The 20275-nt window shown below is 47.8% G+C and overlaps 1 protein-coding gene across 1 annotated transcript in view; it reads left to right on the top strand.

Moving 5' to 3' along the window:
* The first annotated feature begins 2352 nt into the window (after positions 1-2352).
* B4GALNT3 (beta-1,4-N-acetyl-galactosaminyltransferase 3) overlaps positions 2353-20275 on the top strand; it is a 64924-nt gene continuing 47001 nt past the window's right edge. The window contains exon 1 of the mRNA XM_071422244.1: positions 2353-2691. Coding sequence (XP_071278345.1) covers positions 2550-2691 — 142 coding nt within the window. The 5' untranslated portion in view covers positions 2353-2549. The remainder of the gene's footprint in view (positions 2692-20275) is intronic.

Raw genomic sequence — 20275 nt, 5'->3', positions numbered from 1 at the left:
CCCCTGCTTTCCTCTCCCTGAAGGGCTGAGCCCAGCACATGGCACACACTGAGGATGAGAGAGGTAGAGGGCTGGGCATGCACTCCTGTGACTTGGGATGCCTGAGAACCTGAGACTATAAGACTGCTAGTAGAGTTGAGATAAAAACAGTTATGTGAGGTGGTTTTGAACATCACTGCCAGAATCTTATTCCTGAATATCTGTTCTTTCTGCAATGAATAAGTGGCCCAAAATAAGTTATTTTCAAGTACAGTGCAGAGCTATTGAATTTTATGACTTCACTTTTTATTACATGGATTAATTTTGTTCCTTAATACTGTTCTACTGTAACTGTATTGTAACAGATGCCAGAGTAATTTCCTTAAGCTTTTTCTCCAGAGACAAGAGCTTTTCTGTATCATAGTACAGTTCCATCATGAAGAAGTTTGTTTCTTTAGAAGCTGAAAATACTACCGTTAGCCTTTACTTTCACTTTTCCCTTCCCTCCATTTTAGTACAATGCTCGCTAGAGAAAAATGTGATTACTTATTTTAATATGCAACAAAGTGAAGTTGTTATTTTTCAAGCATAAGGTTGTTCATTTAAGAAATGCAGACAACTTTCTGCTAAGAATACATCATTAAATTCTCATTCTTTAAACAAAGTTAAATTTAGATCTGTATTTATTACACACTTTTCTTAGTATTTTCTGCCTTTTTTGGAACACGTATAAAAATTTGGTTTATTTCTCTCACGCTGGATAAACCTCAAACTAACACACCACCAAAAAACTCTAACAGTGTCATGTCCCCATGAGAATCCTGCCTTGTTAAACTGCACAGAGTTTCCCATTTTTAGTTGTGTGTGTACTGGTGTTGTCTGGCTATTGGCAGCTCTTTCTGTTTACACTGGAGGAATTATCCCCCATTATTCAGGCTTGGATGATGGATGTGCATCTGTGGCCTCAGATGGGGTAGGAAGGAGGAACACAAGCATTGCATCCTCCAAAGCTGCACCATGGACCTCGTCCCAGGGAGGCTGGGGGAGCCCAAGGACAGAGCCACTTACCAGGCTCCCCCACCATGGGTTTGTTTCCAGCTTGAGAAAAGTCTTTTCAGCTTTGCCATGGGGTACAAACCCTCTGGGTGTGCTTTCCCTGAGCAAGAGAAACATCTCCAGCACAGAGCTGAAGGGAGATGGCTCTGAAACCTTTGTGAGATATTCATATAAAGGAGATCTCTCGTCCCTTGGTCCATCCCAGTTCTGTGACAGGTGATAGCAATGTTTCTTGGTGCTGCCTGGATGCTGGGAATGTTCTGCTCAGTGTTTGATGCCCGGGACTATGGATGCTGCTCCAGCTCCCCAGCCAGTGCCAGCAGTCTGCCAGTGTCAGCCTGTCCCTGCTGGGACTCACACCACTGTTCTGTGTCCCTCAATGTCATTTAAAAGGCTTTTGGCACATTTTTAAAGCTAAAGAACAGCAAGCATCCTTTTGCACAGCCTCACACTTAAGAAGGCTACTTCTAAATAGGGATCTCAAAAAAAAAAAAAAAAAGAAAAAAAGGAGTATCATAATTTCATTAATTTAAAAAACTAAAAAACCAACTTCAGCCTGAGAGTTTCTGTTCATGGTCCCACACAGCACACAATGGTGTGGTCCCACACAATGGAACTGCATTGGTGCAGGAGTGGAGCTGTGAAGGAAAACAGTTGCCACCAATGACCCAATACCCACATCACAACATTCCCTTTTTGGAAAGGGGTAGCTCTGGACTAGCTCCCCAGCTGGATACATGATGTACATGCCAGATGTTATCTCCCATTTTCCTTCACCGAGGGGGAATGCAGTTTGCAGCCTCCAAGACAGCTTGGTGATGTGAATGAAACCAACAGCATGGCAAGGACTCTGAGAAGTCACTTCAAAAATGTGCTTGAGACATATAATGAAGCAGCAATTTCACCCCGGGAAGGTCCTGGTGTTTGTGTAAACCTCTGACATCCTCTCGCTGAGGGGGCTGACGATGTAACATCGCATCTGGTCAGCTGCTTGAGAAAGCAGGTTTGGAGGCTTCACCAGCCCTCTTCCTCCTCACCGAGCGATGCACGTCCAATTACATACACCTGTTGCACCAGGTGAACGACACGTTAAATGGATTCAGCTGTGTGTAGTACCAGCGCGAATTTGAATCGTCCCCTCTCATTCTACTTCCCTCCCTGTAGAGGAGTTACCATCTCGCCGGTGAGGATCGGGATGGTAACTCCACCGGCACCAACTCCAACACCTCCAACGCTCCTGGGGCACGGAGAGCGGCTGTGAGGAGGGTCCGGCGCTGAGGTGGCTGTGTGCGGCCAGGGCGGGAGCGGAGCCCTTCGGCAGCGCTCCCCGGGGCGGAGGCAGGTGCGGGGGGCGGCGGCAGCGCGGGGCCGGGGCTGCCCGCGGGGGCGGGCGCTGCGCGCACCTGGGCCCGCCCCGCGCCGCGCACGGCGGCAGCGCCGGGGTCGTGCGGCCGGAGCGGCGGGGCCGGAGCCATGGCCCGGGGCGGCGGGGGCCCGGCGCCCTGAGCGGCGCCATGCGGGGCCGGCTGCTGGCGCGGCTGCGGCGCCGGAGGCAGCTGCGGCTGCTGCTGGCCCTGGGCGCGCTCGCCCTCGGGCTCTGGGCCGCCTACCTGGAGCTGGTGGCGGTGGCCGGCGGTGGGGCTGCCCCGGAGCGCAGTGAGTGATCCCCGGCAGCGGGGCCGGAGGGGACGGGAGGGAGCGGGGGGGTCCCGTCCTTCGCAGCCCGAGCACCCGCGGTCCCCGGGAGCCCGTGCGGTGCCCCCTTCCCCGGCCGAGTGAGCGCAGCCGCGGGGGTCGGAGCGCGGCTTTGGCCCCGGGAGCGGCCGGGCGCTGTGGCTTCCCTTCCCTGCTTTTGGCCTGCCTTTTGGCTCTCGCCCCCTCTCTGCCGGGAGACCTACCCAAAGCTGACCGTGCTGGAACTGTAGAGCGCGGAGCCGCGGCTTTGAGATGTCTGTCGTTCTTGCTGCTTTGGTGTAAGGCAGCAAGGATGCTTTTTGATGCGAGGAGAAGGAGGGGATGCGCACCCGCGAGAGGCGCCCTGCCCGCCCGCTAACGGGCTCGTTGCGTGCAAACTTTGGGGAGTACAGCGGGGCTCGGGCAAAGTGCAACGAGCTGCGCTTTGCTCTCTGAAGTAGAGGAAAATTCTGTCAGTGTCTTGTGGTTCGTTTTTGAGGCTCTCTTTTTTGAGTTACAGAAAAGTTTCGAATGGCTCATGGTTTGGTAAAATTGCCTGCGATGTTGGTGCTGTTTATTAAACCATGTCAGTACTCGGTACTAATCTAATTTGAAAGGATGTTTAACTACATGTTAGTGTTTAACTGTTGATACTTTCCAGTATATTGGTCCTTTCATTATGCGTTATAATCCTCCAAATTTATACTCCCACGAATCAGGCTTGGTTTCAATCTTAAAGCTTTGGACAGTGGCTGTGCAAGGGGCACCATGAAGGTCTACTCCCACAAAGTCCATCAAAGGACTTCAGCTTGTATATTTGTTCTGTATTATGCATGCTATTAAGGCTAAAAAGACATATTTATTATTCCAGCAGTGTAACAGGTCTGATTTCTTTGGCTAGGATAAGTCCTCTAGTAATAATCCTCTTTTTATGCTTGGCAGAATGAGAAGATGAATTGCCCTATGAGTCTGCTTTGCATTACATCTTTCATGCAATCTCACCATGCCTTTTACTGTACATCGCTTTGGCAAAACCCCACCAAAAATGCTTAGAGACGATTTGTACAGGTGGGCAGAGGGCTCGTGCAGGAGCAAGGGAGAAAACAACTGAGAAGTATTTAAAATAGTGGTTATGGGGAGAGAGGGGCTGGGTAGGGTGTTTGGAGTTGCACAGCTGATGGTCCTTTCACTGCCAGCAATGCGGAGGGAGAAGGAGGGTGAAGCAGAGATGTTCAGGAGAAAACAACTTTGTTAGTGAATTGGGTTATTCCTCTTTGCTCTAAGGCAGGGTTATTTTTACATCTTTGTTACAAAAGTCATTCTGTTTTAAGACTGAAACTGGAAACAGTGAGATGACTGTAGTTACTACCAACCAAAACAGAACATGAACAAAATAATTGCATTATATTAAAGTTCAATTATATAAAATTCCAGATTCTCTCAAATCCACCAGAGACGCTGCTGCTCATTGCAAACAGGAGGTATTTAAATGCTGCTGGAAAGGGTGGGAGGGTAAAATCCTCTGGCAGGCAGTTCCTCATGGCTTAGCATCACAGGGGGCTGTGGTCACACTGGGCACTTGGTGTCATGTTTTCCTGGCCTTGCAGCCAGAATCCTGGAACCTGCTAACAGGAGGAAGGTTAATCTGTGACCTTCCCCACCCTTCCTCTTGCCCTACTGCCTCTAAAAGCCTGTTTTGTTTTAAGAGAAATCAGAAATCTGAGCAGAAGACAAATAGTATTTGTTTTCTTTTGGCTGTTAAAACTAAGTAATATTTTTTTCTTTGGGGAGAGGGATGGCTGTGCTTGTGACTCCATGTGGTGACTCTTTCCTGGGTCCTGGGAAGCTGAGGGGGGGAGGGACTCTGCAAGCAATGAATAGTTTTTTGCCTTGTTTTCTGCATTGTTTTCTGTTGCATGTCCCAGGTGGGAGCCCTATTGTAAATCACTCCTGGGACCAACCAAGAGCTGCCACCCCAACTTAGCTGATGCAACAGTTATTAATGATAAAATTCAAAAGCTCTTTATTGGGCAGTTTTTCTGGACAAAAGGCTCCTCCATTGGGGCCAGAAAGGTGAAAAGCTGTTGGGCTTGAAAGATCTACAGGAGATCACTGTTTCCATCTCCTGTGCCTGTAATGGAGTTTCTTCTTGCCTCACTGAAAGGCATAATAGTACAGCCTGTGCATGGAAAGCCAAGTTTGTTTTTCTCTTTCCAGAGAAGTGAGTCTCCCTCTTGCAAAGCTGTAAAGTCTCAGAGAAAATATTGCTCCTCCTCTCAGGCCTGCATGTGATGGAGCACAAGCCCCTGTGATGCCCCCACAGCATCCCGGCTCTCAAGTCTGTGTCTTAGAGCAAGTCTTCAGGCATGGTGGATCTTCCTGAGCTTTATGCTCCTCTCATCTTACCCCCCAGGTCAGTGTGTGCTGGAGAGAGCAGATCAGCACCCAGGGATGGGTGTTTGAGTAAGTGATGCTGAAAAATTGGGGCCCTGACTGTCCTCTCTTGAGGTGTGTGCAGCTCTGCTGTGCAGCAAAGTCAAGCAGATAAAATAGTTTGGATAAAAGTGAATGAGGAATTTAGGAGAATATCATGTAATCATCAGTATCTATTGGCATTCATGATGCTTCATCACCATGTGCTGAAAGAGTCTCTGGCCTGAGGAAAGCTTTGCTGTAATGTTAAAGTGAAAGGTTGTGAGGGATCAGCCTGAGGTGCAGAACTCGTGCCTGGTGTATGCCATGGCTTGGCATTTCTGTGTGCCAAAGCTGATTGGGAAAGTTGAGCTTTCAGGGAGGTTGGGATGGGCTGGACTGGCACAGAGGATAGTATGGGCTCTTGTGAGTGATGGCTTTCCTTTGAAGGTGATGCTGAAATGAGTAGTTAGTCGGGTAAAGGAAAAGAACTTGGTTTTTTTCCTTGTGATGCGAGTGTATTAAGGTGATGCTCTTACATATTCTTTCCAGGGAGCCTTGTTGGCAGGACTGTTTGCTCATGGGTAGGAGGGTGTTTCTGTTGCTGAGGGGTTTGCCTTCTGGTTCTTTTATTTTTTTTTTAATTGAGCATGTTTGGCTGGTTTGCTGCTCAATAGGTGTTTATAGGAATCTTAAACATGTTTACAGCTGAGTGAAGAGAAACAAGCAGCCTGCTGTGAGCTGAAGATGGGCACACTCTCCTCACGTGGAATGTGGCCTGTTGTCATCCAAAACAAGTTTTAACAGGCAGGACACTGCCTCCCTGCCAGAAAACCCAGAGAGCTGGAGACAGTCTGTTTACTGCTGCTGCTGACAGGCACTAACCTCTCTGGAGTGGGCTCTCCACTAGGAATGTTTTCCTCATCTTTATGAGCTGCTACACAGCACACTTTGCTCCTGCTGGAAATGGGGAAATTTTATTATTGAAAGGGTGAATGAGGTGTTGGGAAGGGAGAAAACACAGAGGTGTGGAGAGCAAGTCCTGCATCTCGCCTTTACTGCTGTAATGCAGGGCAGGGAGAGGTCTTTGCTCAGGGAAAACCCTTATCCCAAAACACTGCCACTTCCAGAGCTGCTGCAGTGCTGTTTGGATTGAAGAAGTGGGTCTGACAACTGCTCCTGCTCCCTCTGTTTTTCTATTCTGTGCCCAGAAGTGTCTCGTCTTGCCCCCCTGTGCAGAAGGGTGTGACTGAGGGAGTCACAGGGCTTGTGAGGCTTGTGTCAGTGGGCTGTGTTTGCAAAAAAATCCTGTGTCAGCATAGTGAAAGCACAGCCCCATCCCTGTAGAAACTTGGAGGTGAGGTCATTCCCAGCCATTGCTGTGCACAATCTGTTTTTTCTGCTGAAAAGACCATGGTATTTCAGGAGTCTATAAACCATTTCAACTGATTTCTTTTATTTCAGGTTGTGCTCAGTGTCACACTGAGCCAGGCCCAGGGAAGGTGTTCAGGATCAGGTTGGAATCCTGTAGGAACAAGGAGTTGGGGGCCCCTTTCTTAACTTGCCCTTCCCAGCTGCTTCGACCTACTCCCATTCCTCCACATTTGGTTGTTGTGAGTAAATAGCACTGGGAGTGTGTTATCTTCCTATCTTGGATTGTGGTAGTGGTTTGTGTCTCATTTAGGGTTTCAGACTGCTGCTTTGCTAACTCAGGAGTGCACATTCCCGCTCTCTGAAGTGGAAAATAGGAGGGTTCAGAAGAAACCAATAAAGAAGTCCTCATGGCAAGACTTCCAACTCCCCAGTATGAACATCTTCAGTATCCCTTTGCTTTCCCAGAACGTTCTTATTCCTGCACCATGTGAGTTCTGACCTTCAGGCAGCCAGGCCACTGCAGAGCAGTGCAAGTTGTCCAAGTATTGATGTGAGTGGGCAGGTGAATGTGTTTGTATGAGAAAACTGTCTGCCAGGAAGGTGAAGTTGGACATTTAATGTAATGTATCAACTTCCTCCCCTTGCCTGTGTGCACACACCCTGAGGAGCACACCTACACCTGCAGGTTCATTCCCATGCTCATGGCTGGCTCCTGCAATCCCTCACACGCCATCTCTCCTGCCTGGGCACGCACGGTATCGCTCTCCTGCTGAGCTAATTGCCCCCAAGGTTCTTCAGTGCGTGTGGGGAGAGATGGGGCCATGTGGTGTTTGAAGGGTGTATTTCCTCTCTGTGCAAGCTGCTAACCCAGGTGTCCCCCTCAAAGCAGCCTCTCCTGAAGGGAATGTCTGTACCATGAAGCCTGCATGTGGTGTTTGTGTGCTTAGAAGGACACTTGTGAGGCCTGTGCCCAAAGTACATTGTGGGCCTGTAGCTGTGGGGAGAGGGATGTCTGAAGTGTGATTTCTTCTCTGTGCAAGCTGTTAACCCAGGTATCACCCTCAAAGCACCCCCTCTGTACCATGAAACCTGCATGTGGTGTTTCTTTGCTTAGCAGGACACTGGTGAGGCCTTTGCTCACTGGGCAGCGCCATTGCCAAAGCACATTGTGGGCCTGTAGCTGTGGAGGGAAGGATGTCTGAAGTATTTCCTCTCTGTGCTGTTAACCCAGGTATTCCCCTCAAAGCACCCCCTCCTGAAGGGAAGGTCTGTCATGAAGCCTTCATGTGGTGTTTGTGTGCTTAGCAGGACACTGGTGAGGCCTTTGCTCACAGGGCAGCGCCATTCCCAGAGCACATTGTGGGCCTGTAGCTGTGGAGGGAAGGATGTCTGAAGTGTGTATTTCCTCTCTGTGCAAGCTGTTAACCCAGGTATCCCCCTCAAAGCACCCCCTCTGTACCATGAAGCCTGCATATGGTGTTTCTGTGCTTAGAAGGACACTTGGGAGGCCTTTGCTCACTGGGCAGCGCCATTCCCAGAGCACATTGTGGGCCTGTAGCTGTGGGGAGAGGGATGTGCCCTGCAGGCAGGGCAGGGGTGCTGCCAGGGGGTCAGGGTGACCAGAGGTGCTGGGGCATCCTGCTCTGTGTGTGTAAGGGGTGCCAACATCCCCAGCCCATGGTCACAGCCCAGACTGCTCCCACAGGCTCCAGGAGAGAGCCCAGGGTGTCACTGTTAGGCTGGACGTGACATACACACACGTGATCAGGGTGGAAGAAGAAAAAGGTTTTTTATTCTGCGTGTTCTCCAACTTATATATTCTTAACAAAGCGTGATCTTCATTGGTGCAAAGCAATTAACATCAATATAATTGGCAAAAGTTTTACAGAAATTTAATAAGGCACGTATACACATCTACTTATGCAGGTAGTCTAGCTTACAAAAATTTTCATGTATCTTTTCTAATCTGTTTCCTTGCTGATGGCCTTGTCTTCTTCCTTGCTATATATACACTCGAAAATCATCAATTGTTATTTCTTCTATTAACTCAGCTTTGCTTGCAAGCCAGCTGTCAAAGCCCTCCATACCAGGGTTTTAGGGAGCAATGTGGATCACCCTGGAGTTTGGTTGGGAGGTTCATTGGTGCAGCTGGTGGGGAAGCCCAGATCTCAGGTGGCTGTGCCATGCTTGTCCTGGGCCAGTACATCCCTGCCCTGCTGCTGGGGTAGGTGCTGCAGGTAGGGTGTGAACCTGGTGCTTTTTCACCACTTGACTTCCTGTCAGGTGAGTGTTTGTTTTCTTGGAGCTTGGCCTGCAGTTTGTGTGGCCTCAGCAGATCCCCAAATAATTTGCCAAGATTACATACCACCTTTATAAATAAACTCTTGTGTCATCTCTTCATGTACTCATGTTAACTATGACAGATTTATGTAGTGGTGTGCCAGAACAGCATGTGTTCCTGCACACACCTTCCTGTCATGAGTGGGACTGGGTTAGAATAGCTTGGATCTTACAGGGGTACCCTCCTGTGCATCTCCTCCACACCACAGGGGGAGGGCAGAGAAATGATGCTGTCTTCTGGAGATGTGTCTGTGTGCTGCAGTAACAGAGAGGCTCTGCCTTCTCCCACCTGCAGGTCCAGGCAGATGTGAGGGAAGATGGACATCATCTCTCATCTACTGGTTTGAAATTACTGACACCTGCAGGATGGAGAAAGGCAGGATGCTCTCCTGAGCACAGAGACTGCCTTGTAGGTTCTGGCACTTGGGAATGGAGTAATTATGGGGTTCTTCCTCCTAGCCTCAGGAGTTTATATGTTTTGTCCAGTTTCCCTTTCCTATTTGTTCTTGCTCTGCACTGATGCTGCCTCTTACAGTCACTTCCCAATTCCACTGCTTTTTTTTTTTTGACTTGCAGTAATAGCTGAGAAAGACTTTCCAGAAAAGGAAATAAGCTGGCAGATTTACATATGGTGTGAGATTTCAGAAAGAGCCATGTGCCTTGGGTGGAAACAGTTGTGAATCTGGGCCTTGGACACTCACCCTTTTCGTGATGTTAGAAATTCATAGCCTGTGTGTGTCATGAGCCAAGCCAGAGTACACTGGGATCTTGACCAGAGCTGCTCTGTGTTTCTGTTTTCCTGAGAAGACTTTCCTGTGCCAAAGTGCAAAGGCCTTTGATGTTCCTGATCTGGAGAGAGTTCCTGATGCTTTGATGGTCTGGGATTGTGCTGACATTAAGGAAAATAATTTGTGTTGCCATAATAAATAATTTAAATCAACTACACAGAATAATAATATTCAAGCAGTCAGTCTTTAAGATGTTGAATCATTTTAGACAATCCAAAGATTTTGGGTGGACTTGAGTCCCCTTGAAGCATCAGTGCCCCTCAAAAGATCACTAATTCTGATTTTATAATTTCCTAAGGCTTAGTTATTTCAGCATTCTCAGACTATTTCCCATTTGAGCTGTCTTGGAGGTTTTTTGAGGGATAAAAGAGGTCAATGTGGAGTTTTTTTCCCCAGCTTCTGAAAGAAGGGGAATAAGCTGTCACAGATTACTTTACAGTGTAGGTCTGATACCCTCATGTGGCAAAACTGTCACGTCTGGGGCTATTTTTCCTTTTCTGTGTCACGGTTTTCCATCAGAGATACAAATGGTCTCAGGCCTTTGCATCATCCATGGGGCTTTCCCTTCTTACTCCAGTGACCTCGATGTTAATTTCTGACAGTTCAAATATTCTTTGTTTGTTTTTACCAGTTGGAAATTGTCAGCCAGTGCTAGTCAGTAATGTAAAAACACTGAATACAGATCAAAGGCTTGACGGTAACAGGCATGTGTTATCTTTTTGACTTTCTTTTCCTCATGTGTTCTGAGTTGTGAGCATTAGGAACTAGTAGCCTTACATGGTAGCCTGTGTTTCACTGAAATATGTAAATTCACACTCACTAAACAGTAGTTCATTGTCACATACTGTTGTGTTCCATTCACCAGTAAAAATATTTTATCTGTGTCATTGCCTGTGATGGCCACAGAATTGCCTAGTAGAGCTCTCTTGGAGTGGGGATAATCTGCATTTATGATATGTGTAATTTTTCCTGCCATTCTTAGTAAATCTTTTTGCCTCTCCTTGAGGAGGCTATTTATTTATTTCAATGTCATTAGTGTGGGCTTGGCCCATATATTTGGTGTTGGTAACTCCCAACAGCTTTCTCAGAGCTGCCACTCCTTTCAGCCTAGTTAAGATGTCTGCAGCCCTTCTGGTAAATACTTCACTTCCTAAATTAGTTTTATTTATATTGCATAATGCAATTTTCTGTAAAATTGCAGTAGTCATGTCTGGATGCTATTAACCCCATCTGAGCTACAGAACAAAATGTATAATGGGCTGAGAAGATCCTGTCCAGACCACCCTGTACTAACAGCCTCCACTACCTGCTGCAGCAGCTCACTGCAGTAGCTGCCACAGTCCATGTTTTGTTATAAACAGGCCAGTTGGGAGTGTTTTGTTTGTTTTCCATCAAAAATACAAAATAAACAATCTGCCCAAACCAAGTTTTTCCATTGAACCTCACTGAACTATAATTTCCAGAGGTGTTCCTTGGTAATAATTATCTGCTTTACATAAGGAGTAAATAGCAATTTCAAAATGAGGCTTCTCCCATGCCTTGAAAACATCAATGCGTGCTTGTGTCAGAGTGAATTCTGTGACCAACAGTTCTGCCCCACAGCCTGCACTCTCACAGCAATGGGAGGGAGTAGTTAGCTGCATCTACTTGGAAATTCAAAGTAACATCCAAGCCAAGGGGTTAAGAACAAAGGCATTATTAAGTTCTTTCCCAGCTCGTGTGTTGCTTCTTTTTCTTGCTAGGGGAACAACAACAACAAAAAGGCAGTGAGAAGGTTTGTTTTTAAATCTAGAGTGGAGAAAGGGTGAAGCTTGAACCTCTGTGAGACTCCTGTTATGCCAGCACAGTGGCCAGAGGGAGGCTGAGCCTCATCTCCCAGGGAGCACCTCTGCTGAGTGTGGAGAACTGAACATTTGCAGGGAACTGCATCAGTGGGGGCAGTCACAAAGGACCACATTCCCCCTCCCTATTCCCCAGAATCTTGTAGGCACCATCTCATCCAGGGAATCCCAGGCATGGGCTGAGGAGGAGGCTGGAGCCTAAAGCACCTGAGGGGAGGTGGAGAGCAGCCCAGGGGGCAGCAGAATGGTGGGATCCCCAGGAAAGGGGCAGGATGTGCAGGTGGGATCTCCAGGAAAGGGGCTGTGAGCCACCTCTCTGCCTTCTGTTCTGGGCCCTATAACCACAGGGACTGGTGACCCACAACTCCCTCAGGTTCCAAGGGTGTTCAGAGCAGAGGTGTCCCACAGCAGCAAGGCAAGTGGGTGCCCACTTTTTTGTGGGAAGGCAGATAGGGACACAAAGGAAAGATGAGAGATGTCATCAGCCACGTGGTAGCAATGTAAAATATCTGCATGGATCTAAATTCATATGGATTCTAGAAAGATTTTCAGCACTAAACACAAGCCTGAATGGTGGTTGTGGAAAAAAGGTGTTGCCAAGTTGGTGCTTGGTTTGTCTCCATGTGCTGGCTGGACCACCAGCTGTAAGCACCTCAAGCCCCAGAAGTGGTTTGGTGTGGACCATCATTCTCCTCTCCCCTCTCAGGCAGGGGCAAAACCCTCTTTACACAGGTATTTAATTAATCAGGACCTAAGCAGTCCTTGGTTTGTAGGATGAGGAGCACAGCAGAGCTTGTTGCATCACCTTTTTTTGCCCGTGTGCCTTGGCTGCTCTCTGTCACCAATTCCCAGGGGCATTCCTGATCTTGCTCTTTTTCAGCTGCTTCCTCAGTCAGGAAGAACTTTGTAAGTTGCATGAGTTGAAGGCCAGTTGTACTGCTCCGTGTTTTGCTATGTTAGGAGCTTATTTATACTTGAAAAGATGTATTCTAATTTTGCTTCTGCTGTTTTGGTTACTTTTTCTTCAGGAAATTGCACACACTTTGTGGTACCAGAGTTTGACAGAATTTAACCTTGGTAATGGGTGTTTTCCTTTTCCATGGAATTACTGGCTGTAGCTGATGATCTGTATTTACTTGTTCACATTGCTCACCTGCTCCAGTAGTGGAGCTAAGATTGTCAGCATTGAGCCTGAATTTAATTTGCTTTTTCTGCCTGTGCCTTTCATCCACTGGCAGTTTCTCTGTTGCTGCCATGGTGTGCTGCTCACCTGCACCTGGCCTGCAGCTAATAAATCCTTCCACCTCTCTTGTTCCTTTCCCTTCTCCCTGAGCCCTCATCACTGCTGCTGCTCTGAAGAAGTGCTGATGTTGCTAGCACATCTCTGCACGTGGGATTCCTCCCAACATACCACCCTTCCTTGCAGGTCTTCCAAGGCTTTTCCAGGCACATGGCACTTCCTGCAGTAGGGAAGAGGGTCCTTGGTGTGTGCTGGGGGGCAGGGGAAGGTGCACTCCCTCTTTGAACTCCTGCTGTAGCCTGCCCCAGTCTGGCCAGTATTATTTCAGTTTGTCTGAACTGTCTGATCGCTGTCTGCATTCCATCAGCCCCAGCCATGTGGCCGATTTCCTTTGGTTTGCAAATTGTAATTGCTCTGCCAATTAACTCTGGGTCTTCCAGTACACTTTCTTGAGTGCTTTTTCCCAAACTCCATGCTTCCCAAAAGACATGGCTAGTTGGGTTTTTTCCTGTTCTTTTTTTTGTGGGTTTTTTTTTTTGGTTGTTGTTGTTGTTGCTTTTTGGTTTTGGTTTTTTTGTTTTGTTTTTTTTAGTTTTTTGAGTTTTTTGTTGTTGTTGTTAGTTTGTTTTGTTGTTTTGGTTTTGGTGGGTTTTTGTTGGTTTTTTGTTTGTTTTTTAAATCTTTATTCTTTGTAAATTTTGTTTTCACCTTTTTCTTAGAACTCTTTGTTTGAATTTGATACACAATGCAGGCAGATCGAGGAGGGAAAGAAGCATTTTAGCAAGTTCAGCAGCTCACGTAGAAGTAGAGGAAGAAAGAAACTGGAAGGTAAAATCAGCAGAAGAGGAAGCATTTGAAAGTACAGATGACAGGAATTATTTAACAAAAGTAAGGATTTGCCAAAAACGGGAGATAGTAAGATCAGAGCAGAGTGATCAGAAAATGCCAGTGGCCCCTAAAATATTGTGATGTGTAAGGAACTGAAGGCTAGATTAGAAGGAAATACTTGGGGTTTCAGTGGAGCAGGGACTGGAACAGAGATCAGAAAGAGAGATGTAGAAAGAAGAGGGTGCAGAATAAACCACTATTTTAGGTTTAAAAGAGGTAGAGGAAAATACTGGGATAAAACTTACAGAAGCTTGTAGGAATCATAAGCTGCTCTACTAGGATGGTTAAGAATGTATTTGGTCTCATAAGGGTGTTGTTTGGTGCCTTGAAAATCAGTAGCATGATGGCTTTTTACTGTGGTTAGTGTCTGTGTAGGGCATTGTGCTCAGTGCTGCAGATGCTGCTCTTGACTGGCAGAGTGTGGTTACCTGGTTTGTCCTGGGTGTCACACAAATACTCAGCACTTGGTCAGTTTTTTCTGCAGAAAAAGGTTTGCTAATATAGTCAGAAATTTTTTATGTACCCCTCCTTATTTGCAAAGGATGTCAAGTCCCTTTTCTCAATGTACAGTGAAAATTGAATAAGAGATGCTTGGTTTGCACATAGTCCTATGGTTCATGGTCAGGTAGCATTTAATCCAGAAACTCTCTAAATTTGCTGAGGAATTGCTGCCTCTGCTCCTTTCATAATCCTCAGGGCCCCCTTCCAGTCTTGCCATGCCTTTTGGGGCTTTTCCTCTTACACAGAGGGATAGGGGTTGTTTGCTGGAACCAGTGCAAGTTTGCATCTGGACACGGGGAAATTGTCCCTGCTCAGCTCGCACCCTGAGCACTGATTGACAGAGCAGGGTTTGCATCAGCAGGGAAGGCATCCCATCCCTGGGCAAGGATTCTGTCTGTGATAGGCAGCATGCTGGAGAAGAGACCATTATGGGAAGGAGCCAGACCAGGCTCTCCTATGAGCAGTGTTGATGCTTGTTCAGCATGGCACACTGGGGTCCAGCGTGCACCACCTCCAGGACTGTCCCAAAGTGTGTAAAACTCATGGCATGCTGTTGCAGGTTTGCAGCCTCAGTTGTTCCTCTGGGCAGAAGGAGAATGCTGAGAGCTCCCAGAGATCCCCTGGGAGCTGCAGTTTGTCCTTGCTCCATCTCTCAGCCATGGGGAGGGATTTGCTTCAGCCCACATCAGTGTGGCATGCCCTGCCCTCACCTCGGTGCTGCCCAGCTCTCCACAGCTGAGCTGCTGCTGCTGCCTGGGTGGAGAGCCAGAGGCTAAAATTAGCAGGGAGCTCTTCTCTTGCCAAGTGCTGTGTCTGACCCAGCTGGGCCTGGCAGGGTAGAGAGGAAAATGCTCTTAAATCTCTCCACACAGAGCACCCTGCATGCCTGCTGCCTTCTGGGAGGGCTCCCTGAGAGGGTGGGGGTGCCCTGCCCTGGGTATGCTGGAGCAGTTGGGAGAGCAGGGTAATGCCAGGACAGTCCTGGGACAGGGTAGGAAATCCTGATTCTCAGAACTCTGTTTCCTTCTTGTTCTCCTTTTGAATGTCATATAAACAGCTGGGGAGGCCAGCTCTTGCTCCTGGGCACTTTGAGAGCTTCAGGCGTATCCTCGCTTGTGGAAAGGTTTTCTGGGCAAATGAGGGGTTTGGCTGCCCTAAGAAAATTAGTGTCTCTTCACCACTGCCAGCCTGCCAGAACAAGCTGCTAGAGATTTCACTGTCCCCAGGAGCTGCCCACCCTAAATGAGAGCTTGTTTGTTCTGTATTACAGGGTGGCCTGCAGGAGGGGCCGTGGCCTGGTGGTTACAGCACATATTTGGGCTAACAGGGACCTGGGCCAGCCTTGTCTCTGCTGCTGAGCAGCCAAGGCTTTGGAGCAAGCTGCTTTGACCTCCCATGCCTCAATTAAGCTCTATGTCAAAGGTGTCAGTGACAATTGTTATTTATTCTTTTAAAATGAATGAAAAAGCATTCTCTGGGCTCCAAATGCGTTCGCAGCTAGGAGAGAGCCTCTTGTTTCATTATTCTGTGGTGCCAAGCCTGCCCTGCTGGAGCAAACCTGCTGGTTTGGCTTCCCCAGGCATGCTGCCACCCTGCCTTTTGTGAACCAACTCTGCCATTGTGTGTGAAGCAGGGGCAGGAACTTGTCTGGGCCCCCAGAATACAGATCTCATCTCTGACCTTTCCCATTCATTGCACTTGCCTGAACTGCACAGCCTGGGGCAAAAAAAGGGGTGGAAGAATGCAGCTGAGCTGAGGACTTGGTCATTAAACCCTTTTCCTTTAATTCTTTTAATTCTTTTATCCAAGGCCCTTGGGTAGAGCTGTCTGCAGTGGGTGCAAGGGCAGCACAGTGGCAAAGTGTGACCATTGTAGGCAGAACTACCAAGGAGGACAGTCTGAGGGACACCATGGGTGTGGTGGAGCAAAATGAGCACCTCTTGAGTCTAAAAAAGGTCAGAGTAAATGTTAACATGGTTTGCATTGGGATTTGGGTTTTATCTGCAGTGGGTGGTGGGCACTGCTTTTAGGGAAAGCTGGGCCAGCTGCAGAAAAAAGAAAAGAAAGGAGGCAGGCATGTTCACAGTCTGCCTGGTGACTGTTCCTGCTGAAAGGGATGTGAAACTCCCCTTTTCCTGCAAATAGCAGAGAAACAGGAGCAGCTGGGATAGCTGCACTAGCTGTCTTCTGCATTTGATCAGCCAGCTTGGAAAGTGGCCTTTCAGTATCTGGAATTGTACAGATGATGTGTGCCAGCCTTCTGCCAGGTCTCCATCACTTTAGGTGGACAGGGAAGAGAGAGAGCTCCAAGCACTGGAGGGGATGACAGGGGATGTGGTATGACAGGGTCCACCCTTGCTCCTGTCTCAGCTCTAGGCCACAGGTGCCTCCCTCCTCTGTGGTTTCATGCTGGTCAAGTAAAGGAAACAAAATTGTTAAGTGGGTCTCTGGCTTCACTTTCCTTTTCCCTGCTGGAGATGGAGTGAGCACTGCATGTGTGAAGGACATCAAGGTATTTTTAGCATGGGTGAAGAAAGGCAGAGTATAAAATACATGGGCAAATATGCCTCCTACAGCTGCAAGAGAACCTGCTCAGGGCTACTGTTTCTGCTGGAAAGGATTTATTTGCCTGAAACCAAGCAAGGTGAAGAAAGCACCACTTTCTCTCACCACAAGCTGGGGAAGAAGGCAGCTGTGTCTTGGTCTTCCCCCTCACACAAATCTGGCAAGTCCTAGTAGAGGATTTTTTCCTGGTGCTGGCAGCTCCTGGCTGTGTGTGCTGGCAGTGGGAGTGCAGGGGGGCTGGGGATGGAGCAATCCTGTGGGGTAGTGATGCTGCAGGGTCAGGGGATTGAGGCATTTGTGTCACTTCAGCTCACAAGCCTGAGGATGCACTTGCCTTTTCCTGGATGAGTCCTGTTCTGTGATGGAAAAGTGGCTTTTTCCTGCACTTGCTGGTTACAGTGAGAGTGACCTCCTTGCCCTTTGTCATCATCATTTACTGAGAAGTGGGTGAAATGCTTTTTCCATGTTCCCTTCCCCTTGCTGAACTCAGTTTTGATGCTGACTACTGGCAAAAATACAGATTTCTAACCAGGCAGCCAGTGGAAATGGCCTGCTTTTGCTGTCTGAGGCTGTCCAGGAGGAGCCTGTGCTCCAGCTCTGGGCTCCCCTGTCTGTGCCAGTCAGGCTGTGAGCATTCCTGCCCAGGGCCCTGCAGAGTTGCTGGGAGGATGCTGGGTGACATCAAGTGCTTTAGGCACTGTGCAGTGGGCTCCCTCTCTGCCCTGGAGAAGGCATTGGGAAGGGACTGGTGCTTCCCTGAAGCTGGAACAGCATGCATTGCCAGCACTTGGGCAAATGAAGAAGGGCTGGAGTATGACTTGAGGGGTGCCCCTGTGTCCCTGTGCTAAATTCAGCTCTGCAGCCAGTTTGTTGAAAATCCACCACTGCAATCTTTTGCTGCCTTCCCTCTGGAGAGCTGGGCATTTACAAGGTCTGCAGAGATCTCTGCTCAAAGTTAAGCTGCTAAAATTCACAGAGATGCCTTTCTTGGGTTCAGCAGGTCTCAAGACTCTTTACAAGTCTTCTCTCAGACCCTGAAACTGGGTGGTTTGAGTGACCTGCTACTCTTTCCCTATATCCCCTGGTGTTAGAATGGGGTGTATGTCTCTAACTGTTGAGTGAAATTAAAAGGCACCTTAAGGTTTTAGTCACTGGAAAGCTTTTTTGGGAGAGTGGAGCTTCATACATTGGTTGGCTGAAGGTAGAAGCCCCTAGAAGGAGGACAACTCAGGTGTTTGATACTTGGCTGGTTCTCAAATCAGGTAGTGCTTGATGGGGGGGGGGGGGGGGGGGGGAATCTCCCAGAGCAAGCATATACAAGTTTAAAAAAAAAGAAAATAAAGAAAAAAAAAAAGAAAATAGGGAGTGAGAGAAAGCGGTGATAGCAGGGAGTAAAGCATTTGAGCCACCATTGTGCTTGTGGCAAACACTCAGGACAAGCCTTGTCTAGCCCTGGCCACCTTGGCAGGCAGAGGCATGAGGCTTTAGTGATTTTTCTCATGAATGTGGTAGATCCATTTGTGCAGTTGGAGGCACACAAGTTATCATTTTTCTTTAATGCTTTCAGATTTTACCAGCAATGTCTGTTGTGGGTGCTTAGGAATTGTCATTTCTCTATATGGCTTAAATGAAACCATGTGTACCTTTCTTTGCAATTCTTTGTCAATAATCCAGATTTTAAAAATTACTAGTATTATTTCAAGTAGATGTGATGGTACTGTGATGGTACTATAGCTTTGTAAAGAAATAAGCATAATTTTATTCTCTGTAGGTGTGTGCATGCTGCTGTCTCCCATGTAAAACTGTCCCAAGGAACCATGTACTACATGTAGAGGGTCTCTACATGTATGATCTAAGCACTACAAAATCAGCCCAGAGTCCAGAAACTCAGAAACTAGCAATTGAATCTCCCAAGAAAACAAAGGCCTAACCTAATTTTGCATTGTGTGCCAAGTAGCCTCATGATAGCACCTTTTAAGCGTCCTGTGCTCCAAAGGCACCTGTGTTCCTTCTGTTTGCTGAGCATATCTAATCAAACCTGTTTGTTCCAGGTTAAGAACTATTATTTCCCATCAGAAGAATTGCAGCACCTGTACTTCACATTGTGTTGTTTGGGAATTTGATGCTGAGCTCCACTTCTAGGGCAATTTTACATGCACTTCATTATTACCCAAGGTTGCCTGTGTGGAGCTGATCTGTAATGAACATCCAGTTGCAGCTCCTCCCTCTCTGCTCTGAACCAGAGGAGTCAAGTGGAGATGAGGTGAGGGTTTTGGCAGCTAAGCAGTTAAACAACTTGCTGAGAGTGCTCAGTAAATTGTTTTGTAGACCGGAGGGACATCTTCAACTCCAGCTTTATTATTCTGTATAAAAGCCTTGCAGGCTGCAGTGGTTTCCTTTGTGTGGAGCCAAGGTGTGGGAGGCATCATTACACCCTGCCCTGATGTTTTAACATTACAGTTAATGTTGAGATACAGCCTGGGATTCATGGGATCAGTGTTAGATGCAGTCTGAAATCATCCTGAGTGATACAGGCTGTCTTGTGCATTTGGTGTTCACTAGAGAAGGTGCTTTCAGGCACTTTCTCTTCAGTGCTGGTCCTTGCTGACACAGGGTTTCTCTTGTTGCCTTCCCTCGTGTGTGGTGGTAGCCAGGGATCCTCTCTGTTGTGGGGTACTAATGCAGTGAAGGCACCTCAGGTGAGAGACTTCAGGAAACAGCCTGTGTCTATTGCATGCTGCTGTCTCCCATGTAAAACTGTCCCAAGGAACCATTTGTAGGCACATCACAGGTGTGTGCTGCAATTCCTGTACCAGCTCCCTGCCCAGGGGAAGTCAGCAGCACCTGGATAACCCCAGCCTGTGCCTCAATGATTGCAGCACTTGCTCACTCCTTTATGTTGTTGCACCAGTTTTGCCCTCCTCCCTCCTTCCACACCCAAAGCCCTGTATCGCTCTGCTCCTCCCTGCAAAACATTTCTGCTCCTGCCAAAAGGCATCCCTTCATCTCTGGGGCTGTCCACCCACCTCATCTCCCAGCTCCATGTTCCTCCCTGTGCTGTCTGGGTGTTTGGATGTGCTCCCCACACGTTCACTCCTCTTCATACATACCTGTCCACCCCAGCATGCAAGTGCCTGCTTGTTGCTGACCTCACCTACTTAGTGCTGCCTCACTGTGTTCCCCTGAATGTTTTCATGACCATAAAAGCCTTGCTATCTCCTGCTAAACTCCTGGGACTGCACAGCTTGCAGTATGTTACAGTCCTTTTACCTTCTGGGATCCTTTAAGGTGGAGAACAATGTTGATGTATTCAAGAGGTCAGATCCTGAAATAAATAAGGCATGACATGGCCATTGCAAGTTTCCTTTCTAGGGTTGCAGTCATGCATTTACATTTCAAATTCTTCCACTATCCCACAGCATTTCCTCACCTGGAGGGGTGGCACTGTGTGTAACAGAAGGGTTACCATGTACAGAGCTCACAGCTGGCAGTGGCACAGCTGGGAGCCTCTGGGTAAGAATCAAGGAGCAAACAAATAATGCGAATGTCATTGTGAGAGTCTACAATAGACCTCCCAGCCACAAACTGGGACACCAACTCCCACTGACAAATTCTTC

The sequence above is a fragment of the Agelaius tricolor genome, unplaced genomic scaffold (assembly GCF_023055355.1).
Source record: "Agelaius tricolor isolate 1412-34295 unplaced genomic scaffold, bAgeTri1.0.p SCAF_3, whole genome shotgun sequence".
In the NCBI taxonomy this organism is placed as follows: domain Eukaryota; kingdom Metazoa; phylum Chordata; class Aves; order Passeriformes; family Icteridae; genus Agelaius; species Agelaius tricolor.
Note: the sequence above shows the minus strand (reverse complement) of the source record. Positions and strands in the feature narration are given on the sequence as shown.